At 38.9% G+C, this 26,569-nt stretch overlaps 1 protein-coding gene across 4 annotated transcripts in view; it reads left to right on the plus strand.

Moving 5' to 3' along the window:
• LOC103994866 (protein FORGETTER 1) overlaps positions 1-26,569 on the plus strand; it is a 102,110-nt gene that overhangs the window by 16,994 nt on the left and 58,547 nt on the right. For 2 of the 4 annotated variants that reach the window (XM_009415314.3, XM_065164257.1), the window contains exons 9-14: positions 1,043-1,103; positions 1,183-1,264; positions 21,745-21,873; positions 22,132-22,275; positions 22,388-22,490; positions 22,567-22,698. In XM_009415314.3, coding sequence (XP_009413589.1) covers positions 1,043-1,103; positions 1,183-1,264; positions 21,745-21,873; positions 22,132-22,275; positions 22,388-22,490; positions 22,567-22,698 — 651 coding nt within the window. The remainder of the gene's footprint in view (positions 1-1,042; positions 1,104-1,182; positions 1,265-21,744; positions 21,874-22,131; positions 22,276-22,387; positions 22,491-22,566; positions 22,699-26,569) is intronic. The other 2 variants (XM_009415315.3, XM_065164258.1) reach the window with 1 other exon arrangement.

The raw sequence follows: 26,569 nt of genomic DNA on the forward strand, positions 1-26,569 counted from the left end.
AGCTCGAACATATAGATGCAGGAAAGGATAATTCTACTTACTGGCAAAGGAAGCCTTAATGGTGACAATGTCCTAGGTAGGGTGAATGATAATTCTAGAAGATGGATGTCCCAAGTATTTAAACAACAACATAATAACAAAGCAACTTTTTTTTTGTTGAATAATCTCCAATACCATTTGCCAATAAGGCCAGATTATATTTGAGCTTAAGCACACCTAATCGACCTTGCTACTTCTTTTAAATGTATTGTCCAAAGAACCCTTATCTGGAATACTATCTGACCATTAAATGGTGGTTGTGATGGTAAATATTCTTTATAAAATGGTTTAATTTCAAAACTATTAATAATGTAGTAAACTGGCATTTCAGTTGATTGGATTGTACATTCTGAGCAAGACACTTACTATACCCAGGACTAACAATTAGACAATCCATCAAGGCATCAATAGACCAGCTATCATGGATGCATTTGTGCTCTTTCCACAAGAAAACATTCTATGCACTTCACAGTATTTATCAATGTTAGATTGTAAGTCATGTTTAACTGCATTTATTTTTGTGACTGATGAGGTATGCTTTGTCCGTTTGGGTTAATGACTGGACTAATTGCATGACAAATTTTCATACTTTGGGATATCTAAAACTTGTCCATTCCATTTTCATCCATGTGTACTATAGATAATACTTTTTGTGTGGTATATGCCATCTGCAGTTATAGTTTAATGTTGTGTGGACACAGGTGTGCTACTGGCATGAATGATGGAAAAGAACAGTTCTCAAATTGTTTTTCTAGACTATAATAATACAGACAACTAGTTTCATGTGGTTGATAAAATTGTTTATCCTTTAATTTCTTTTAGTTTTATGTGATAAAAACCTAGGGCTTTAAGTAGTGAATTTTATGTCATATTTAAGTTTTTACCCTTTGGTTTATTGTCCTTCCATTCTATAGTTGTAGTTTCTTGATTCTCTTGTAATAATGGCTTTTGTTTGAAAAGTGTCTTTAACATGTGTTTCATTTTTTTCTACCAAATTTTACAGGGGCTCTTGATAAGGGTGGCGTTGGAGCACTGGAACTGGTTGCCATGGACATGAAGGCTAGGTGAGAAAATTTGGGACCTTCATGTCTTGTTCATTGTGGTTGATGTTCTCCTAACATTATGACTATTTACCTATTTTAGGGGTATGTATGTTTGTCGTACGCTAAGTTATAAAGGCGCTGAGTTTGAAGTAATAGAAGCACCCTTGGAGGAGAGAATGATGGTATTGAGCTATTAGTCCTTAGTGGCATTCATTGGTTTTTTGGTGGTTGTAATTTCAGTAGTTTTGCTCTATTCTTTCTCTCAGAAGATAAACTATGTTGTGGCCTTCAAAATAATTTTTAACCATGCATATTTCTTTCTCATTTTCTACTGCACTGTGGTATGTATCAGACTTGACATAGTTATTTTTGTTTATTGGTTTAGCATATTTAATAAACCCTAGAGCACCATTACTATAGTTACTTGACATGTTTATCCATGAAACATCTCACGCTTTATACAGGTATATAATATCACAATAGATCTTAATAATCCAACATTTAACATGGAACTATACCTTAATTATTTGATACATAGCTACATGCTGAAATTTAATGGGGGTAACTATCTTGTTAACTTCGTTGAGCCTAGATCACTAGCTCAAAATGCTTAAGCCCAAGTTAACAGTAGTACGTCCATCAAACCCTTATAAGATATTCTAATTCTTAGCCCACTTTTGGACTTAGCCTAGTTACATGTTTAAGCCTATATGACCAAGGTGTTACATGAACAATATGAAAGGTCTTAGGTACTTTTGGACTTGATTGTTTAAGTATCATTGCAATTAATATACAATCAAATATAAAATGAGATGCATGTATCTAATACTAATTTCTAACCTAGAATTTGACCTTATTGGACCCTTGATCATTATGTGGAATGCAATTTCGTACCTAGTCCTATACCTATCTTAGACATATCGATGTGTATTGACTGTCAATTCAATACATTCGTACATATTGATATTTGAAAAATCAATTGAAAAATTAGTCAAAAATTAGAAAAATATTATTTTAATGTTCTTTCTATTTTACTTACTTTCTTGGTTTTTACAATCAAATTAAACAAAAAATAAAGTAAAAATAAGTATCAACCAATAGAATATGAAACCAAATTGCTTAGTGGTTAGGGGTCGAAGGTAGAAATTCTTATTGTTATAGATCTATCGAAGAACCTCATCACATAATCCTTCATTGAATAAGGTTGCTTCCTTGGATTAAAGTGCCCATTAATATAAAGAAAAGAGTGAAGAAATAGAACTAGGTGTCAAAACTCTAAGATATGAGCAAAATAAAATATATATAGCTTTTAGAAACTAAACAGCCTGTCACGGACTCAGTTGGAATTACCTAAGTCGTGAGACACCCTTATGTTATCCGTTCGAAAAGGGTTAGCCTAGTTGCAATCTTGCTCAGGTTTTGAAGGACTTGTAAGAGAGCAAATTGATAAATTTCGAAAACAAACGACGGACAAGTTCCGACGCGTTGCAAAGAGGATAGCTTTACAAGCAATTCAATAAACACTTGGTGTGCAAGAGAGAAAAGAGAGGGGGAAAATAAGGACTTTAGACGGCAAACAAATAGTCGTAAGTCTACAAACGATTGCTCACCAGGTGTCGGGCGTGTTGTCAAGTTCTCGGAGGCTTTACGTGCGAATTTGTGAATCCAATTAACGCTCAACACTACCCCAAGCTCCCATCTAGCCCTATACCACACGGGTGGTTCTAGGGTGCTGAGATGGTTGACATTTCACATCACATTGCAGACTGTAGAAAATAGGCTATGACACGTGAAAACTAGGCCATTTTGGGGCAGCTTGCCCGTTCTGGTGAGCAGTCGCTCTGTTGCCCCACAAATTATTTTGCTCCCAGTTATCAAGCAAAAACACATAAAAATATGGCAAAATACACTGCTAAACATATGTATAAGTAAATAAAAGCAACAAACGATCAGTAGATAAAGGTGTTGTGGGTGCGCGACGATCATTCGTGACATTCTTTCCCACCTAAATTGTCGACGCTTGATGACTGCTTTTTCATATCATAGGACATCTTTATGCTTCTAACTGACTTTTGTCCAAGGAAGCTTTTGCCACTGCACTAAGTATTGTGCCAAGTTCCCCTACTGCCGGTAAGCTTGATATGAAGTCCAAGGAAATGCTCTCCCACAACCTTTTTGGTATGGGCAACGACTCCAAAAGTCTCACCAATTTTCGCTGCTCTACCTTATCTTGTTGGTAAATAAGGCACGCTCGAGCATATTTTTCCACATCAATCCCTATCTTCGGCCAATAAAAGGCCCTCTTCATGAGAACTAACGTTCGGTGAATATCTGGATTTCCTGCTTAAAGGAAATTATGACACTCAAGAGTTCGTGCCTCAAATTGTCTGTTCGGGGAACATAAACTCTATTCCCTTTGATATAGACGAGTCTCTCTTAAACCCGAAAATATTGTGCCTTACCTTCTTTTATCAGTTGTATTAGGGTTACTGCTTGTGGATCATTGTAGAGTATATTGTTAGAACCCTTGTAGATTCTAAACTTGGGGTTGATCTCTTTAGGGGATCGGCCTCCTTGGAACTCTATAGGGGTTCCTCCCTCCAAGTTGCTGCTCAAAGGCTGCAGAAAAGATTCATCTATTGCTTATGAAAAGAGGTAGAATACATGACTATTCATAGGGCTTCTAAACCCTAACTCCTAATAGGACTCTTACTCAAGACTCCTACTTCTAACCAACTCCTAATAGGACTCATACTCAAGACTCCTATTCCTTTACAACTCCTAATTATTCTCTAAGAAACAACCTCCTAACCCTAGTCGGCCTCTTCACCTCTTTAATAGGGGTCGGCTTAGGTAGGTTTTACATGAATGTCCCTCTTAATTAGGACTCTCCTAGCTAGAGTCTTAACAGACCCGCCCTCTTCAAATCAGTCTTATCCTTAAGGCTGACGATTCATGAACTCTGAAAATTTTATCTTCAAGTCGTTATAGTTCTCCCAAGTGGTATCTTCTGTTGGTAGGTTCGCCCATTGTATTAGCACTTTAGTAGTGGGTCATCATCATCGAGTCACGATCCGTCGATCAATAATGGCACTTGGCTGGGTTTGGAGTTCTCCTTGGGTAGCCTTATTTGGTGGGTGGCTTTGGGCTGTCTCCAAGCACCTATTTACAATTTTCATCTGGCCATCGGTTTGTGGGTGATATGCCGTACTCCTCTTCAATTTAATACCCTGCATATGGAATAACTTTGTCCAAAATCTGCTTGTGAAGATGCAAGTAGAATTTGTCACAAGCACAATGCATCCCTTATAGTGTAATTCTTTTGAGTCCCAATTGTAATGAGCCACAGAGCTTGGTGCTTCCTCCATTTTTTTTATGATCTTACTGGTCTCCGAATCTTCTTGCCATTCCATCTTAATATCCTCAAGGAAGTCACTAGTCGAAAGTGAAATGACCAAAAATTCAGCTTGCTTAGGTAGCCGTAAAAGCGCATCTGTAACAACATTCTCTTTCCACTTTTTGTAAGTTATTTCATAATCAAATCCAAGAAGTTTTGTTACCCATTTTTGCTGCTCGGGAGAAGATATCTTCTGCTTCAAGAGATATTTTAGGCTTTTATGGTCAGTCTTGATTTGAAAGTATTGCCTGATCAAGTACGATCTCCACCTCGTTGCTGCGTGCATAATGGCGAGCATCTCCTTATCATATGTTAACATGTTTTGATAGGGGAGAGACAATGTCTTGCTAATGTATGTGAGTGGTTGACCATCTTGCATGAGAACGTCTCCCATTCTGTCTCCAGATGCATCGGCCTTAATGATGAAGGGTCGGTTGAAATCTGGTAGCGCTAGCACCGGCGTCGTCGTTATGGTTGCCTTAAGTTTGTCGAAGGTAGTGGAGGCTCTGTCCGACCATTGGAAGACATCTTTTTCCAGTAAGGAAGTAAGTGGTGTACTGATCTTTCCATAGTTTTTCACGAACTTACGATAGTAGCCTATTAAACCCAGAAAGCCATGTAGCAATTTTATGTTCCTCGGGGTAGGTCAGTTTTGCATTGCTTCAATTTTGAAGGGGTCCACCGTCACACCTTCCTCTGATATGATATGCCCAAGATATTCCACCTTTTGTTGAAGAAAGTAAAAATTCGTTGTGGCCGTTGTGTGTTCGAAAGGAGGTTTTCGGTATGACTTCTTCATACACTCGTATTTGATAATACCCGGATCGAAGGTCCAACTTTGTGAAGATTTGTGCTCCCTTTCATCTAGCAATTCATCTACTACTGGAATAGGGTATTTATCCTTGATGGTTATGCCATTGAGAGCTCGGTAATCAACGCATATTCGCCATGTTCCGTCCTTCTTGCGTACAAGTATCACCGGTGAAGAGTAGAGGTTGCAACTTGGCCGAATAACTCCTGTTTCGAGCATATCTTTTACAATCCTTTCTATTTCATCCTTCTGGAGATGTAGATACTGATATGGCCGAGTATTTGCTGGAGGTTTGCCTGAAAGAATCATTATATAATGATCATGCCGATGGGTAAGAGGTAGGTTGTGCGGTTCGTCAAATATATCTGAAAATTCAGCAAGCAAAGGAAGTAGGTTTAGATCTTCAAATTCTATTGGCTCTCCCTTAGTTTGCTGCTCAAGTTGTACCAAAAAGCCGCTGTATGCTCTATGCAAAACCTTCTCCATTTGTTGTGTTCAAATCGTTGTTACGTCGCCCCCACGTTTCCCGTTCAGTATCACCTGTTTCTCCTTACTGTAAAATTTCATAATTAGTTGCATAAAATTCCAAGAAATATCACCTAATGTCGTCAACCATTTAATTCTGAGCATGGCCTCATGATCATCAAGAGGGAGAAGGAAGAAATATGCAATTATCTCTTGGTAAGGCTTCATGATCAGTAGTAGTTTCATTTGCGGGCACCTACGATCATACTTCAAAATCCATCCATCGGCGACCTTAACATCAAACCTGCTGCAATTCTCGATAGGTAAGGCCATCTGGATAGTGATACCGGGGAGGGAAAAATGCAGAATGGATGTCGATAGAAAACCGATATAACAGTTGTTCAGATAGAAAATATCACAAAAGGCAAGGAACGCACTTTTGAAGAAACTTCGATAAAACGATATATAGCTCACCACCAAGTTTAAAAATCAAAAGGGATACAGAAGATCACCACCTTAATGATAATAAACAAGGATACAGAACTGAAAGCGAAAGACTCACCACTCAAGGACGCATCCAAGAGATACAGAGTTCAAAAGAGCACTCCAAGAGAGCTTCTGCCAATATCCTCAGTTTTCTAAAAATCCTTTCTAAGTCCTAAACACCAAAATAAATACTAGTGCATGAAACAACCCTTCATGCATAGGGAATTTCGAAATTAAGTGTTTACAGCTTCTAACCAACTATTTTAATGCACTCATTGGTAATGAAGAAATGTTCACAGCTGCCAACCAACTCCTTTAATGCATTCCTTTGTCTTGAAGAAAAGCACATTGAAACAGCTTTAACTTTGTGCAGAGAATATGCTGATGAGCTGTCATTTTTTAGTGTGCTGAGATAAAGATTATGAGGCATCATTATTGACTGAAAAAGATACTAGATCATAATCAAGGCTCATATAATCAGATTGTAGTAAATTAGACACTCCCGTGTCAATCTCCCCCGGTTGAATGAGACTTGTCCTCAAGTCTTCGTTTGATTCATCAACATGATTATAAAAAGGACTCAAATCAGCCACATTAAATGTTGGGGATACTCCGTAATCTTCAGGTAGTTCTATCTCATAAGCATTTCTGCCAATTCTCTTAAGCACCTTGAATGGACCATCAGCCTTTGGTTTCAATTTTCCAAATTTGCCCGGTGGAAACCTCTCCTTCCTTAGATGAATCCAGACCAAATCACCTGCATTAAACTCCATATGTTTTCTGTGTTTGTTGGCAGCATGCATGTACCTCTCATTGTGCTTCTCAATGGTTGCTTTCACACCCTCATGCAGCTTCTTTATCTGCTTAGCTCTTTCATCAGCATCTCCACTAAATTGCTTTGTTATAGAGTGAGGGATTAAGTCCAAAGGACCAGCAGGATTAGCACCATAAACTACCTCAAAAGGACTCTTACCAATACTATGATGCATAGAACGATTGTAAGCAAACTCAATTTGTGGAAGAATGATATCCCATTGCTTAATATTCTTGCCAACATAGCTTCTAAGTAAATTTCCCAAGCTTCGGTTTGTTACCTCAGTTTGCCCATCGGTTTGTGGATGATGCGAGCTACTGAAATTCAAAGAAGTACCCAGCTTCCTCCAAAGAGTTCTCCAAAAATGACTAACAAATTTTGAATCTCGATCAGACACCATAGTTCTTGGAATACCATGCAATTTAACAATCTCCTTAAAATATAAATCAGCAATATGAGATGCATCATTTGATTTATTGCATGGAACAAAGTGAGACATTTTTGAAAATCTATCAACAACAACCATGATAGAATCCTTGTTCCTTTGAGTTCTTGGCAGTCCCAAAACGAAATCAAGACTCACATCCTCCCATGGAGCATTTGGCACTGGCAATGGAGTGTACAACCCAGAATTTTGACTTCTTGTTTTTGCCAAATGACATAATCGGCATTGCTTCACATGTCTATCCACATCTCTGAACATTTTAGGCCAGTAGAAATTTGATTGAACAAGAGCTAGAGTCTTGTCCCTACCGAAATGTCCTCCCAAAACACCACCATGAGCTTCAGCTAGAATTATTTGTCTCAAAGAACAAGATGGAACACACAAAGCATTAGCTCGAAAAAGAAAACCATCAAAGATAAAAAATTGTTGAAAGGGACCTGATTTACAATTCTGCCATATCGAGCCAAAATCCACATCATTCTCATATAGATCTTTGAATGTTTCAAATCCAACCACTTTGACTTCCATTGCTGATAATAAAGAATGCTTTCTGCTCAATGCGTCAGCAACTACATTTTGAACACCAGATTTGTGCTTGATTGTAAAATTGTAAGATTGTAAAAACTCCACCCAAGCTGCATGCCTCTTGTTTAGCTTGTGCTGGTGATTAATGAACTTTAATGCCTCATGATCAGAATACAGAACAAATGGCTTGGCAAGAAGATATTGACTCCAATGAGACAAAGCTCGATAAATCGCATAAAACTCCTTATCATAAGTAGAGTATTTCTTTCTCGTATCATTCAGCTTTTCACTAAAAAATGCAATGGGCTTTCCGTCTTGACTCAAAACAGCACCAATTCCCACATTAGATGCATCACATTCAACTTCAAACACATTATCAAAATTTGGTAGAACTAAGATAGGAGCCTCAGTAACCTTTCTTTTCAAAAGCTCAAAAGCATCGTTAGCCTCACTAGTCCATTTGAATTTGTCACATTTCAGACATTCGGTGATTGGAGCGACAATAGAGCTGAAACTCTTGATGAATCTTCTATAAAAAGATGTTAAGCCATGGAAACTCCTCACATCATGTAATGAAGCAGGTGTTGGCCAATTGAGAATAGCTTCCACCTTACTTTGATCCATCATGATTCCATCTTTTGAAACAACATACCCCAAAAACACCACACTAGAAGTAAAGAAATCACATTTGTTTATATTAGCATAAAGTTTTTGCTGCCTCAAAATAAGAAAGATTTCTTTCAGATGACTCATATGCTCCTCTTCACTCTTGCTGTACACCAATATATCGTCAAAATAAACAACAACAAATATTCCAATGAATGGCTTAAGTATGTGATTCATAAATCTCATGAATGTGCTAGGAGCATTAGATAGTCCAAATGGCATAACCAACCATTCATATAAGCCTTCTCTAGTTTTAAACGCTGTTTTCCACTCATCTCCGGGCCTCATTCTTATTTGGTGATAGCCACTCCTCAAATCAATTTTTGAGAAAATACAAGCACCACACAATTGATCAAGTAAGTCATCTAACCTTGGAATAGGAAAGCGATAGTCCACTGTGATTTTGTTGATGGTGCGACTGTCCATGCACATTCTCCAAGAACCATCTTTCTTAGGCACCAACAAGGCTGGAACTGCACAGGGACTCATGCTCTCCCGAATTAACCCCTTTTTCACTAATTCATCAACTTGCCTTTGAAGTTCTTCATGTTCTTTAGGACTCATTCTGTACGCAGCCTTATTAGGTAGAACAGCCCCCGGAATAAGACCAATGTGATGTTGAATGTCTCTCAAAGGTGGAAGGCCATGTGGAATCTCTTCCGGTATAACATCTTGAAATTCTTCTAGGATTGGTTGCATGATTTTCGGTGTCTCCTTATGTTGTTCGTTCTCCTCTACTACCATTAGGGCCAAAACATGACCGCCCTTGTCCAATTCATATCTGCATTCTCTATAAGAAATAAAAGCACTAACTTCCTTCTTTGGCGCACTGATTTCGGAAGGTTGTAATGGAGCTAAGATAATCTTCTTTTCATTCACTTTAAAAGAATAAGTATGTTTATAACCATCATACAACACTCTTCTATCATAATGCCAAGGTCTTCCCAATAGTAAATGACAAGCATCCATAGGGGCAACATCACACCACACTTTATCTTTATAATACTTGCCAATAGAAAATGAAACTAAACATCTTTTAGTTACCTTGATGTCATTTCCTTTTTGCAACCAACATAATTGGTATGGATGTGGATGAGGGATCGTATCCAACTTCAGCTTCTGCACCATCTCCAAAGAGACCACGTTCTCAAAACTGCCACTGTCGATGATCACCAAGCACACCTTGCCAAGAGAAGTGCATTTAGTGTGAAACACATTTTTTCTCACCCAACTTTCATCGTCGGCCACATATGACACTTGTAAACTACGTTGCAATACAATAGACAAACCATGATCAGCATAAGTAATCTCTTCCTCATCATCATCGTATTTTGGTTCGTTGTCAGTTTCATCTTCTCCTCCATCACTATGATCTTCAACCAAAGTTACAATCCTCCTATTTGGACAATCTAATGCGATATGCCCAAAACCATGACATTTGAAGCATTTTCGACCACTTGGGGTAGAAGAATTAGGTGTTTTTTTGCTGCCAGCAGATTCTTCACCCTTTTCTTGCACCTTCGATATCACCTTGCTTTGGACAGTAGGCTTGGAACTTCCTCCTTTTGTGTAGCCTTCTTTTGAGCTATACCGAAAACTCTTTTCAAACTTCTGTTGCTTTTCAACTTTTAATGCCAGCTTGCTCACATCATTTAAAGACCAATATGGCTGTAGCTGAACAACTTTAGCAATCTCATACTTCAGACCTCCCAAGTATCTTGCAATTGTTTGCTCTTCCGGTTCCACAAGCTCTCCTTTTAACATCAAATTATCAAATTCTGCAGTGTACTCCTCCACACTAAGATCTTTTTGCTTGAAATCATGTATTTTGAGAAAGATCTCTTGTCTATAATTATGAGGTAAATATTTTCTCTTTAGCTCCCTTTTCATTTTCTCCCATGTAACGATCTTACTCTTCCCCTCACGTTCTCTTTGTTTCTTCAGATTTTCCCACCAAAAAGATGCATTCCGCCTGAGTTTGAGTGCCACAAGTTTGACCTTCTTTTGTTCCGGTGGTTCATAAAAATCGAAAATTCTTTCTACTGTATTAAGCCAATCGATAAAGTCATCAACATTTATTTTGCCTTCAAATTCAGGAATATCAAATCTGGGGTTATATTTATTCTGCCACTCGTCTTGGACTTCATTTCTTCTCCGACATCTTCTCGACTCCCTTGGAAGAAGTGTATCATCATCAGAAGTAAACTCTCGAGCTTCATTTTCATATTTGTTATGTCTACTCTGAAGTTCATCGATTATCTCATTTTTTTCTTGTAGGCTACGCAGCAATTTTCGTAGCTGCAGCCTCAACGACTCAGCGTTATCTTCGTGATCGCTACCTTCACCAACTACATCTTTTCCATTCCGCCTTGCCATGATCTCTAGCCTTTAGCTCTGATACCAAACTGATACCGGGGAGGGAAAAATGCAGAATGGATGTCGATAGAAAACCGATATAACAGTTGTTCAGATAGAAAATATCACAAAAGGCAAGGAACGCACTTTTGAAGAAACTTCGATAAAACGATATATAGCTCACCACCAAGTTTAAAAATCAAAAGGGATACAGAAGATCACCACCCTAATGATAATAAACAAGGATACAAAACTGAAAGCGAAAGACTCACCACTCAAGGACGCATCCAAGAGATACAGAGTTCAAAAGAGTACTCCAAGAGAGCTTCTGCCAATATCCTCAGTTTTCTAAAAATCCTTTCTAAGTCCTAAACACCAAAATAAATACTAGTGCATGAAACAACCCTTCATGCATAGGGAATTTCGAAATTAAGTGTTTACAACTTCTAACCAACTATTTTAATGCACTCATTGGTAATGAAGAAATGTTCACAGCTGCCAACCAACTCCTTTAATGCATTCCTTTGTCTTGAAGAAAAACACCTTGAAACAGCTTTAACTTTGTGCAGAGAATATGCTGATGAGCTGTCATTTTTTAGTGTGCTGAGATAAAGATTATGAGGCATCATTATTGACTGAAAAAGATACTAGATCATAATCAAGGCTCATATAATCAGATTGTAGTAAATTAGACACTCCCGTGTCAAGAGGGAGAAGGAAGAAATATGCAATTATCTCTTGGTAAGGCCTCATGATCAGCAGTAGTTTCATTTGCGGGCACCTACGATCATACTTCAAAATCCATCCATTGGCGACCTTAACATCAAACCTGCTGCAATTCTCGATAGGTAAGGCCATCTGGATAGTAACCTTACTATTTAGAAAGTTATTAGTACTGCCCGTGTCGATGAGAACAGTGATTGGTTGTTGTTTGAGAAGGCCTCCAACTTTCATTGTTTGCGGGTTTGAGTAGCCGGCTAGTGCATGTACCGTAACTTCAGTCGGTTGTGGCTCCTCTTCTGTATCTTCTTCTTCATGTTCAAGGCTCTCTTCTGGATGTTCAATGATCTCTTCTTTTATTGGTTCAATCATAAGAAGTCTCCCTTTACTACAGCGATGCTCACGGCTCCATGGCTCGTCGCAATGCCAACATAACCCCTTCGCATATCGCTCCCGAAGCTCTTCTCTTGTTAACCTCTTTGGTGTAGGGACTTGGTCGACAATAGGGGGGCCTGAGGGCTTCAATATTACTGGTTGAAGAGCGACCCTAGTCCTCCGAGCTTTATGGTTCAATTGCTCCTCTTGATGTCGTGCGAAAGAGATGGCTGCCATAAGCGTATACGGTTGTCGCGCTTTAACTTCTCCTCGAATCTCCGACTTCAAGCCCTCAATGAAGGTCCTCAATAGCTGTTTTTGAGACCAATCACGAGTTTGATTAGATAACCTTTCAAACCTGGTTTGGTACTCCAGAATGGTGGAGGTTTGTCGGATCTTTGCTAGTTGTCCATCAATATTCTCGTAATCGGTTGGTCTGAAGCGGATCAGCAGTCATTCTTTGAATTGTCGCCAAGAAAGGACTCCATAAGTATGTTCAAACCAGTCAAACCACTGTATAGCATCCCCTTCAAGATGTATAGCTGTAATTTTCACCATAGATGCGTCCGCGGTTTTGTGGTATCGAAAATATCGCTCCGCGCGCGAGATCCAACCAATCGGGTCTCCTTCCCATCTAGGGAAGTCCACTCTCATGCATGGATAGTTGGGGTCGGTCATAGAGCTTCCCCTCTCTTGGAAGTCATATCTTCGGGTTTGGTGCGATTGGGCAAAGCTCTCTCCTTGATGTGATTTCTTCGGGCTTAGTGAACGGGCCAATCTGAGTTCGGTAAAGAGCGTCCGAATCTTATCCTCTATTCGCGCCTCGAAGGCTTCAAATTTAGCATTGATTATCTCCTCAGATGCCATAGTATGTGCCGCCAAATCTGTGATGTTAAGATCTCTCTTTTGTTGTCGGGTTAAAGGCATGTATTGGTTGAGAGAGGTGATGGTCGAAAAGGTTGGTGGATTAGTGGATGTAGGCTACGGTTTAGGCTTGTTTTGTGGTTATTTTGGGTGCAGTTTGAGGGTGTGGTTTGGTGGAGTTTTAGGGCTGTGGATGAAAGTTTTGGATCTGTGATAGATGGCAGCAAAGGATTGATAGAAATCAGTGGAAGTTGCAGCAAGTATGTGCTGTCTTGTAAGAGCAGAATTGTCGTCGAAGAAACAGCGGTTTCTCGATGTAATTTCCACCAAAAACTTGAGAGAATTGAGGAGGGAATCGATAGCAAAATCACAGTTTATATGACAGCAAGGATGACTAATTTAATCAAGAAAATTTCGGCAATATTATAGCAAGGAAATTGGTGCAAGTTGTGATAGCAGAATTCTCGTCGAAAAATTTCAGTGGTTTACGATGAAAATTTGCAGCAACACAAAATCGTTTTTAGAGATAAATTCCACAATAGATCAATCTTAGATGGAAGCCAAGATGATCTATGAAGTGTATAATAAATTTCATTCAAAAAAGATTACAAATAGATGGGTTAAGGCAATAATATGCGGCTTAAACTTTCTGCAGCACAGATTTTGAAGTATAGCAGATTGGACGTGAAAGATCGTTTATATTGAGAATTTTTTGATGAAACTAAAGGGAAATCCACTATTAGGAAGTGTCAAAGGTATCATAAAAATTTCGCAGAGATTTGGATAGAAACAACGTAGTATCAAGATCAAACAAACAGTGCTATACGACTGAAATTTTACAGTGCAGATTTTCAAGTATAGCAGATTAGACGTAAAATATCAATGGTTTATATTGAGAAATTTTTGACAAAACCAAAGAAAATCTAATGTTAGGAAATGTCAAAGATGTCATAAAAATTTTGTAGAGATTTGGATAGAAAAAACACAGTAGCAAGATCAAACAGACGGTGCTATACGATTGGAATTCTGCAATGTATCTTTCGTCGTAGAGATAAAAACTTTATGACGGAAAGTTTATGCAGCAATATAGGAATATTTTTTTAGGATTTTCAAAAAAGGATAACTAAATTGTAACAGCAGTAAGGTAGGAAACCAGAACCTGTTGCAATTCACGGGGAGATCAAAGGATGATTCGTGGTGGTGGAGATGACGGCGGAATTTGGCGACGATCTTTTAAGCAATTGTGGGAATTGCTTTGGGTGGTTGTGGAGGGCTGATGGATGACTGTGGAAGGACAGCGAGATGCCAAGAACGCTGCTCTGATACCAGGTGCTAGAACCCTTGTAGATTCTAAACTTGGGGTTGATCTCTTTAGGGGAACGGCCTCCTTGGAACTCTATAGGGTTCCTCCCTCCAAGTTGCTGTTCAAAGGCTACAGAAAAGATTCATCTATTGCTTATGAAAAGAGGTAGAATACATAACTATTTATAGGGCTTCTAAACCCTAACTCCTAATAGGACTCTTACTTAAGACTCCTACTTCTAACCAACTCCTAATAGGAATCCTACTCAAGACTCCTATTCCTTTACAACTCCTAATTCTTCTCTAAGAAACAACCTCCTAACCCTAGCCGGCCTCTTCACCTCTTTAATAGGGGTCGGCTTAGGTAGGTTTTACATGAATGTCCCTCTCAATTATGACTCTCCTAGCTAGAGTCCTAACATATATCCTTAATCTTGGAAAGGAAGTTGGAGTGTAGCTGACTTGTTTGGCCTTCCCCTTTCAGTTGCATGACATTCACCAGCTCCACTTTTTTACTTAATGCATCAGCTACGACATTTGCTCTTCTAGGCTTGTATTCCATTGTCATATCAAATTTAACTAGGAAATTTTACTACCGTGTTTGTTTAGGTGTTTAGGGAGAGGTTATTTTGAGTTTAAAAGTAACTCAATGCGATATTGTTTGTCCTTAGCACAAATTGCATTCCGAGAAGGTAATGCTGCGATACTCGTAGATAGTGGACCACTTGTGCATCGGATATCGTCACTCGGTCTTGTTGAGCTTGTGGCTCTCGTAGGCCACCGGGTGACCCTCTTGCATAAGTACTCTCCCAATAGCGAAGTTTGAAGCATTTGTATGGACTTCGAAAGGCTTTCTATAGTATGACAATTTGGGTATCGATCTTTTAACATAGTAACCTTTAGGTCTTGGAATGCTGCTGCTTTATATTTGTTTGATCATTGCCAAGGCTACTCCTTTAGCAACTCTATTAGTGGAGCTGCACGCTTTGAGTACCTAGCTATGAAGTACTGATAATAGTTGACAAAACCAAGGAAAGATCTCAGCTCCAGTATCTTCTTTTGGTGTTTGCCACTTTGCCACAGCTTGTACATTCGATTTGTCCATCTGAATGGATCCTCTGTTGATTCGATGCCCTAAGAATAAAATCTCTGTCTGAGCAAGGTAGCACTTCTCCCTTTTCATGAACAAAGTATTCTCCCTAATAATCTTGAAAATTATACGAAAGTGTTTGACATGCTCCTCGAGCGTTTAGCTGTAGACAATGATATTATGCATGTAGATGATCACAAACGTGTCTATATACTTCTTGAACAGTTGGTTCATGAGAGTGCAAAATGTGGCTAGAGAGTTGGTTAAGTCGAAAGGCATCACTAAGAACTTGAATGCTCCATATGTGGTCACACAGGTAGTATTTGCTTCGTCGCTTTCAGTTATGCATACCTGCCAGTACCTCGACCGAAGGTCGAGTTTGGAGAAATATTTCGCCTTACCTAGTTGGTCGAACAAGTGCGCGATGAATGGGATGGGATACTTGTTCTTCACTGTTGCCTTGTTTAGGGCCCGATGGTCAACACATAATCAGAGGCTACCATCTTGTTTCTTCTGGAAGAGAACTGGAGCTCTGAATGGTGCTTTAGAATTACAGATGAGACCATCGCTTAATAATTCATCTAGCAGCTTCTTGAGCTTTGCCATCTCTAGAGGGGCCATGTGGTATGGAGGTATCGTTGGAGGCTTCACTCTTGGCCCTAGCTCGATGCTGTGACCTACACCTCTACATGGCAGCAAAGTTCTCAGCAACTTGGGTGGCATAACATCTGTGAACTCCTTCAAAATGTTTGCCAACATAGCAATATCATGAGTGGCCTCTATATCAAGTGGCTCCAGCTTTACCACGACCATAAAAGTTAATTCATTTTTTCACATCCTCTTATTTAGTTGTAAAGCTGATATTTGTTGTGAGTCATAGGTTCCTCCTCGAGAAACTAGAACCATCCCGGGGTCATTGCCTCCCATCAGGCACAGGGAGTTTAGGAACGACATTGACACTAACTAGAACCACACATGCATGAACTTCATTATGAGGATTACTTGGAAGTCGTCTAGCGTCATCGCCATCATGTTTGTGCGTTCGCTCCACATCCCGATTTTGATAAGACCCTCCTTTGCCAACTCGAAGATCTACTTAGCCTCCGAGTTCACAGCCTTCATCCGACTTGGTCTCTTGTTTAGGTTCAACCTAAGTTGCCTTACTTCTCGATCGGGAATGAAATTGTGGGTAGTGCCCGTGTCCACCATCGTATGAGTTGTTCGACCATTTAGCTTGATGTCAACGTACATCAGCTCATTGCTCCCTGTTTTCTATTGCTTTGTCTTCATGTTCTCTCCCACTTGATTCTACAACGTGTTCAACAAGTGCATTGCTCTCATCTGTGGTCCTTGTGACTCCTCGCTGTTGTTGCTAGATTTCGAACTTTAAACTATGGATGATGGCCTTGCCCTTGTTCGATTGATGTTATCAATGCATTGAGTGCTTGCTTTTGTGGGCACTCTCTCACTATGTGCGATCATTCGCATATGAAGCAGTTGCTAGGTTTTGGGACCTTTCCTTTTGAACTCGACTCTTTGTGGGAACTCTTTTTCTTTTGCTCGATTGTGAACTTCCCATAGAAATACTTAGATGGGCGATTTCACAAAGATTGTGCTCATGACTTCAGGCTATCGAAGAAGCCGAATAGCTTGTGCTTCTCGGACATATCTTGTATGTCCAGTATCAATGTTGAAAACTGCTTCACGTAGTCTTAAATGGAAGTACTTTGGCGGAGTTATCTCAGCTTCCTTCTTACGACGAACTCAGTGTTCTCGGGTAGGAACTGAATTCTTAACTCCCACTTTAAGTCCTCCTATGTGTCCACTCGACACCGACCTTGTTAGATCTCTTCCCAACGTGTTCGCCACTAAATTTTTGCGTCCCCATTCAGATACATAGTTGCTATTGAAACTTTGGTTTCTTCCGAATCAGGCCTTGTAGCTCGGAAGTATCGTTCAATGTCGAATAGAAAATTCTCGAGCTCCTTCGCATCCTTGACGGGTCTGTAGCAATGTGGCTCAGGTGCCCTAAAGTTTTGTGACGGAGTAACTGTTAGGACTCTAGCTAGGAGAGTCCTAATTGAGAGGGACATTCATGTAAAACCTACCTAAGCCGACCTCTATTAAAGATGTGAAGAGGCCGGCTAGGGTTAGGAGGTTGTTTCTTTGAGAAGAATTAGGAGTTGTAAAGGAATAGGAGTCTTGAGTAGGAGTCATATTAGGAGTTGGTTAGAAGTAAGAGTCTTGAGTAGGAGTCCTATTAGGAGTTAGGGTTTAGAAGCCCTATAAATAATCATATATTCCTTCTTTTTTCATAAGCAATATATGAATATTTTCTGTAACGTTTGAGTAGCAACTTGGAGGGAGAAACCCCTATAGAGTTCCAAGGATTCTGCAAGGGCCGATCCCCTAAAGAGATCAACCCCAAGTTTAGAATCTGCAAGGGTTCTAACAGTAACACGGGTGTTGCTCCCTCCTACATTAAGAGCCCTCGTGAGCAACGTAATCCTGAACATTTTGCGACGATTTCGTGTAGGTGCTGCACGAAGGCTTTGGTGTCTTCTGTCAATTGATTTACTTGGGACTCGACCTTGTCGATTCGCAATTCGTCTCCTTTTACGAGTTTTCTATGCCAAGAAGCATTCATTGGCCTTTGTAGAGTTCCTCTGGACTCGCTTTGAGAACATCAAGGCGGGTTTCCACAGTTGTAAGCCTCTCCTTATGGCTTCTCATCCAGTTGGTGCTTTAGATTGAGCTTCCTCCGCGCTGAGAATAGTCAAGTTCTCGCTTGTCATTTTCGTTGTCGTGCTCCACTTGAGCGGCTTCGATAGCTTAAGAGCGAGTTTGCACTTTTAGCCCACCTACGGTTGCTTGGGGCGATGGTCTGGCTTGTCCTATCTTGGTCGATTGACCATGGTTCTTAGCTATGGCAAGATTGCGAACTTTCGCTGTTTGCTTGAAGTTCTTGCTAGCTTTGATACCATAATGTCACTGACTTAACTAGAATTGCCTAAGTCGTGAAGCACCCTTGCGTTATCCATCCGCAAAGGGTCATCCTAGTTGTGACCTCACTCAGGTCTCGAAGGACCTGTAAAAGAGCAAATTGATTCGTTCTGAAAACGAGCGACGGACAAGTCTTGATATCTTGCAAAGAAATCAGCTTTACAAGTAATTCAACAAACACTTGATGTATAAGAGAGAAAAGAGAGGAAGGAGAAAACAAGGACTTTAGAAAGCAAACGAACAGTCGCAAGTCCACAAACGACTGCTCACCTGATGTTGAGCGCGTTGGCAAGTTCTAGTAGGCTTTACGTTGGAACTTGTTAATCTAATCAGCGACCAACACTACCCGAAGCTCCTATCCAACCTTGTGTCACTCGGGTGGTTCCAGGGTGCCGAGATGGTTGACGTTTCACATCGCATTGCAGCATGCAGAAACCAGGTCATGAAATGTGAAAATTAGGCTACTCTGTGATAGTTTTGCTTTTTTTCATTAGCAGTCTCTCTGTAGCCTTGCAAACTATTCTTGCCCAGTTTTCAAGCAAAAACACATAAAAACAAGGCAAAACACGTTGCTAAGCATATGTACAAACAAATGAAAGTGACGAACGATCTGTAGATGAACGTGTTGTGGGTGTACGACGATCGTCTGTGATGGGTTGGTGGATCGGGGTCCTCGATCTTTTGAAGCAGTATGTGGATATTGTATGTATGGAACAGTTCCCACCATATATTATACTTGTAAATAGTGTCATTGATGATGGATCAATATGGTAACAATAGTTGCCTCATCTTCATTAAATAACTTGTGTGGTAAAAGCCTCCTATGAAAAGTATAACCATGGGATGTACGACTGTGAAGATTTGACCATCATCATTGAGCTGCTGCTCTATGGCATAAGATGAATCCAATTCTGAAAAATTTGACCAACTATCATCATACATCTCTTTTCCTTGAGATCCTTCATAATTTTAAGGCTGCAAATATGTTGATCCCCTTTTGGTGTTAACATCGCAGAGGTTCTATCACATTCGCCCAAAAAGTACATCCCAATGGATCTACCTTTGATTTGCGAAGATCATGCTTAGATTTGAATCGATCTAGGCTTCATCTGCGATCTATCTTGAGATTGAATACCTCTTTTATCTAGATCAACCTCCCCTATTCATCGATTTTGGAGCTTAAGCTTGTTTAAGTCAAAATTCTAGAGAAAGAGTGAAAAAAAGAGGGAGTTTGTGAGAGTGAGAGGAGGAAGGGAGGCAGCAAATGGTGCTTAAATAAACCTCAAAGAGCTGCTGACTGTCAAATTGAATTTGACTTGACCTTTGGTTAGTGGTACCGGTTCAAAATCCAACCATTACTGACCTATAGTTGTTGGTAAGGGTCAAAATTCAAGCATTTTGGCTAGTACAAGGGGTCTTCGGGGCAGTACCCCTTATATTGGGTCTGAACTGTCTAGTTCAGACTTGGTCCATGAACTGGCAACCGATTGAACTGATAAATGCCACAGTAATATTGGAGTTTGCCAATGATATTGCAATCCTTAGATTGGTATTTTCTTTTCTCGATAAAATCCAATTTTATTTCAGTTTTAATTGTAACATCCCGATTAGTTCCACATCGGAAGTGGGCAAGATTAAGATTGACTTATAAGGGTCTGATGAATATACTACTATCAACTTCAACTTAAGCATTTTGGCCAGTGGTTTAGGCCAAACAAAGTTGATGGGCTAGTCAGCCCATCAAACTCGAGTCGTGATATTTGGTATCAGAGTTGATCTAGTATTTGGGCATGGTGAGGGGGCTCGAGTAGGAAGGGTCTACCCATGGATGGAGTTAGAGGACTCGTCATGGCGTGGAGCCACCATTGGGTTATGTTAGGCCTCGACGAGGATATCAAGTCCTTAATTGGGGGAGATTATAACACCCTGATTAGTTCAATATCAGAAGTGGGCAAGACTAATATTGATTTATAAAGGTCTGATGAGTGTACTACTTTCAACTTCAGCTTAAGCATTTTGGCCAGTGGTTTGGGTCAAATGAAGTTGATAGGCCAATTAGCCCATCAGACCCAGGTTGTGACATTAACACTATAGGATCTTTTAGTAATCAGAACTTGCACTGGGACAACATGATACCTTTTGTAGATCTGAAACTATTAGAGATCACTTTTAAGGTTCATACTTATTCTTGTGAAACCTAAGGAGGTCTGTCATATCTAACATGTAATTCTACTGATTCCTGTCCTATTTCTATTTCTGAAACTGATATTGCTAGTGGTTTGATAGTTTGGTAAAACTATGGCAACATGCTTACCTCGGGAAAAGTAAGTGATTTACAGGCCTTATCCATATCTTTGAGTGAATAGAATACATTTCAAAAGCATAATGAAGAAATGACATATATGTACTTTTGTAGTATATAGAATTTTAATTTCTTCACTAACATCATTATGCTTTAAGCAATGTAGCATTTGCAGCTGACCATATTGAAAAATTTGCTAGTACAACTGCTTTGGATGGCCTTCATTTTTGTTAATGCTTTTATGTTTAGTTATGAACAGCATGGGGCCCACTATCTAGTGTATAATAGCTTTTTCAGCTTTTCATTTACCCTGAGTTCTCTGCTATTTTGTAGTTGAGATTGTTTGCTAGTTTGTGTTCTCATAATATTTATTTGGTTTAAGGCAGTTTTTGATGTTTTTTGTAGTGTGCTTCTAAAAAGGTTTGTGCGTTAATGTTGACTGGTTTATGATTGTCTGCTTTGTTGATTCAGTTATGCATAGTGACCTTAGACCCTTTATCAGAAATAGTGTCTTATCTTAAACTATCACCTGGACTTTTTTTTTTTTTTTTTTTCTGAAAAATGCCAATTCTTGTTCACAAGGTTCTGTAGGATGAGCTAATTATTGGAAAATTGAATGAATCTTGTAAATGTTCTTGGATTGTCAAATTTAGAGGATGTTAACAAGGTGACTTTGAACTAGCTATATCTTGAACTTGATAGCTGCATTTCTCTGGTACATGTAATATTTGGCTGTTATATTGGTTTAGTGACCAACCAAATTCCATAATTATTTAGTATTTGTTAACTGCAATTTTGTATTTTTGTATCTGTCAACCTTCCTTGAGTATACTCTAGTGTCAATTTGTCCTGCTGCCTGGTTAATTCACTTAGAATTTTCATAATTCCAACAAATTCTTTTTTCCATTTCCTTTTAGGTGGAGTCAGAAAAAGATCATATTGTCACATGTGATTTATGTATTTGATCTCCTTATGATGTGATGCCTCAGTGAAATCTCTTTTTAGTTGATTTTAAGTTTAACAATTATATTGCATTAATTAGGATATGTTTAAGAAGGCTGCTGAATTCTGGGCTGAGCTACGTGTTGAATTATTATCAGCAAGTGCTTTTCTTTCTGAGGATAAGTCAAACTCTAGTCAGGTTTGGCGGCTGTATTGGGCCAGCCATCAGGTAATATAGTTCTATTTTGTTGTGGTCTTATGCACTTGTAGAAAATTCATCAAGTTCTCGATCGATTTGTTGTGTGCTAGCACATTTATGCAAGGCTATGTAGTTAAAATATGAGGCAATCATGCTCATATGAATGTAAATTTTTTAAAGATTACATTATCTTGATCTTAATATTTTTCAACCTAATGGAAGGTGTGTGCTTTTGAGCAAGACCTTGTTCATGATTACAATGACTAATTTGATAATTCTGTTTTTCAGCGTTTTTTCAGACATATGTGTATGTCAGCCAAGGTTCCAGCTGCTGTGAGGCTAGCCAAGAAGGCATTGGCTGAGGGTAAGTGTGTTGTGATTGGCCTTCAAAGTACAGGAGAAGCTCGAACCGAGGAGGCTGTGACGAAATATGTAGGTGCTCTTCTCCCCCCTTGTTTATCTGACAATTACTGCACTCAGACTGCAGTTTAGATTAGAATTTTATGTTTCCTTAAAGGCTGTTGCATTGTGATGATTTTTAAAGCAGGGCCTTGAGCTGGATGACTTTGTCTCCGGCCCTCGTGAACTTCTGCTTAAATTGGTGGAAGAAAACTATCCTTTGCCGCCAAAGCCTGACTCATTTCCAGGTATGACTATGCCTGTTGCTTGATCCTTAATCTTAAAACTTTTCAACTTTTGTAAGTGGTTGTTCTTACATTATAGGTGAAGAAAGTGTCAAGGAACTTCAACGTAAGCGGCATTCTGCCACTCCTGGTGTTTCATTTAGAGGAAGAGTACGAAAAGTTGCAAAATGGAATGTTGCTGGGGATAGTGATAGTTTTGAGGAATCACTATGTGAGTAGCCTAAGAAATTTCTGATTCTCAGATAAGATACTGATACGTGATTGCTGGTGATGAATTCTGTGGTTTTAGATTTCATGTCACTGTCTAATAGTGGTTTACCCTAAACAAAGCCAAGCCCTGTAGAAAATATCCAATCTGAAATTTTAAAATGAATAACTTAAGCAATATTGGGTGAGTCATATTAGCTACAGTTGGCATTTTAAAAAATTTTCTGTTTCGGTATGCTGACGGGGGTGTCGAACATGTCTTTGTGTTGTCAAGTCGTCTTTTGTTGCACGAATGAAGATGGCTATCTGACATTATTCTATTTGTCTGCTATCAGGCTGGTCTGAGTTTAGTTCCTTTATTTGTTTCATTATCATTAACAGAAGACTAGAGCTTAGACCTGTAGTAACTTTGAGTTTGTGATCCTTGGAGACTCGAAGAACAACATGAACCTCAAGCACAATTAATCTTCTGGTCATACTTGATTGGGCGTACATGGGGCTATTATTCTTCCTAATTCTTGATGCCTGTATAGTTCCTGTCTTAGTTGTTCTTTCCGCCATCCTCTTCACATCATTTTCTCACGCCATGATTTTTGCTAGACTGTATAGGTTTGTTATCTTTCTAATGAATTTTAACTTGTCTTATAACATTAAATATATATTTTCACTGTTTTCTATGAGGACTTGGCATCTATAAATAAGTATTTGAGGAAAGATTGTTCCATCATGTAAGCAGTAGGCTTCTTATCAAAGTTTAATAAATTTAGAAAGATACTGTATTTAGGTGGTCTTATTGCAAATGGAAGGTCTGTGAAAGGGATGTCAGACTATTACAAAAAAACAAATAAGATTGTCAGGTTCAGAGGAGGCATGTCTCTGACAGATAGTGATAAAATTCTGCAAATACAATACTGGAGCTTCGGAAATTGAAAATAAGGGATGTGAGATGGTTTGATAAATAAATTAAGGCAGTTGCCGGATGAAATCATGAGAGATCTTATTATCTTCATCTGAGCCTTCTCTTTCGACGTGGTTCCAGTTAGAGTCGAAACTCATGGACCCTCGGTCTCTGTAGCATTCACCTGCTTGTTTGCAGCAGCTGTCAGACAACCTTCCATCTTATGCCCGACAATACTACAAGCTAATCAGATCTTACTTGTTATGGACATGAATTGGAACCTCCTAAACGAACTCTGATCAGCCTATTGTAATTTGAGCTGTGCTGACAAATTAGGTATTTAGAGAGAGAGGTTGGAAATTGGCTAGAAGCAACCAGAAATCTGCCAGGATCTATTGGTAATTGGTCAGGATAAGCTAGGAATCATGCCAAGTGCCATCTACCATTGCTGTCTTTTGTCAGTTGTTATCACCATTCATAGTCACCGTCATTGTTGCCTCTCCCTCCACCAGAACCATTTGCCTACTACTGGTCTGCCAGTCCCTTTGCATCGTGGTCACAGAATCGGCTCTGTTTTGGGTCTTCAGTTGCAGCTTTTATTTGAGACATCCGGCGAACCACCACTCTTCATCTTAATTAGTAATTTGTTAATTTGATATTTAATAGTGGCTTGTTTAATTGTGACAACTGAGAAGTATGTAGGAGCTTTTTATATTGTCTGCTTGTTTGTTGTTTCTTTTTCTTTTTAAATTATATGTTTTTTCCTTTTATTGTGAGTTTTACTGACATCACTTTTAATACAGAGATGCCTGCATAATGAATTTAAAATTAAAAGTCCAATAAAAGGAGAGCATCTTTTCTTTTCTCTCCTTTTCTTTTTACTTCTCTCCTGTCCTCCAGTTACATTGGGAAAGAAAAAATGTCCACTCCTAGGAGAGCTAAAAAGAAAAATTCACAGTATAAAATGGTTTAACTGTAAGTGCTTTTGTTCAATCAGATGGTTATAATTATAGGGTACTAACAAACTCTCTGTGCTTGAAGTGAATGATTGGACTGCTAAAAACTTCAGTGGTCATGTGCTGGAGATTTAAAGGGTGAGGGGCATGTTTTGCATGGAGAAAGGAGATTAGATATTTGATGAATGACTCTAAAACATTGCAGTAAAACTCATGAAAAAAATTGTGGGACAAACTTGGATGGATGGCCTTGCTAATGGACTTTGACCTATAGGACGTGCCTGCAAATAGATTATCAATGCCACCACTTTTTTAAAGCTAGAATGTGTCTAACTTCTTCCTGACTTTAATTCACAAGGCTGAGAAATATGACCTTATGATGTTAGATTGTATGTGAACTTTTGTAATTCATGTGTTACGCAAAGATGTCTCTTACTCTCTTGTATTATTTGATGAATTGTTTTTATGATTTGTTTTTTTTAGTAGTGATTTTTATTTTTATTTTTGGGCTATTCTGACTCTGGACATGAAGTTTTTCTTTCTCTGATCTCGATCTAAAACCCACTTTAAAGTTTGCGACCTATGCTTTTCTAGAAACCAGAGTGGCTAGTTGGTGGTATCTTTCTTATCAGTTGTAGTTTAAGATCATGCAATCATTGAAGCAACTTCTAAATTCCTGCGATGGAATTGCAAACTTTGACATAGGTATCAATGCTGATCTCAATTCTCATCTCATTGACACAGAGCCAATGGGAAAAACACCTCAAGAACCTGAATGTCAATAAATAGAAGTTATGTGGAAGTATGGTTGTTGATATACATATGCAACAATAACAATAAATAGTCTGATCAAATTTGATATATAATGGTTTTTGGTAACTCTATATAAATGGGTATTTTGTTGTATCTCCAAGAATAAGGATGTGGACTCTTTGATAACTAAGAATTCATGGAAGAGAACCAGGCTATACTGGTGACAATGATCATTGAAAAATTCAATTTTTGGTTATGGATCACTCACTTTTTGAAGTTGAAAATTGTTCATGTGCACTTGAAGGATATAAGTTTTTGTAACACTCATATGCCAGTTGACTGATGAAACTTGATGTGCTTGTATTTGAGTCAGTTGGTTGCTAGTGTTGCGTGGCATGCTGGTGACACAGACGAGAGGAACAATAAAAAAATTGGAAAAGGGGAAATTCAAAGGTTCTTCTGGCTAAGTTTTGAGAAGTTAGAACCCAGGATTAACTTAAGATGCATATATTTATCAGAGCTTCATGAGATAAAAACCCAATCACCATCGTAATGTCATCTGCGTGTCTGCTTGAGCACGAAGTATGTGCATCTACATTATTTTCCAAATAATAATCTGTTATGCAAAGAACTTGCTCTGGCACGCTGATGTCATGGTAAGCTGTTGGCTGATCATCCAATTCTTCAGTTAGGGTTTGGTGCTGAAGAGTAGAGAAAAAGTGGAGGATAGGAAAAAAGGTAAATTATGATAATATGACTCCTCCTTTCTATTTCTTTCTAAACAAATTTTAACAAATTAAAAACGAGAGTAATAATCAAATATCAAGTACTATATATACAGACACTGAGTGCGTTTACTGTTGTTTACTGAAATAATACATACTGCCCTATGTCGAGTGTAGACAACAGATTCGGTTACGTTAATGGATGGTACAGTTATACACACATATTTCTCAGTCAGACTGCATTCTTGATGCTAAAGGTTAATACATCTCTTGTTTTTCTTTTATTAATTCAAATTGTCATCTTGCTTTTGTTGTTCGCACAATTTGTTAGAAACTTTATGATACCATGTTGTTGATCAATAAGGAGACAAGTTAGTAAATATATATATTGGAAATTTTGAAGTGATTCTGTCGTTATGTCACACACTTAGTTGGTTTTGCTTAAGTCGTGCGACACTCTTGCGTGTCCATCCGCAAAGGTCAGCCTCCCCGAAATCTCCTATGGTCCCTTAGGACCTACAAAAGAGAAAATGGGATAGAGAA

Source organism: Musa acuminata, chromosome BXJ3-8 (genome assembly GCF_036884655.1).
Source record: "Musa acuminata AAA Group cultivar baxijiao chromosome BXJ3-8, Cavendish_Baxijiao_AAA, whole genome shotgun sequence".
Taxonomy (NCBI): Eukaryota; Viridiplantae; Streptophyta; class Magnoliopsida; order Zingiberales; family Musaceae; genus Musa; species Musa acuminata.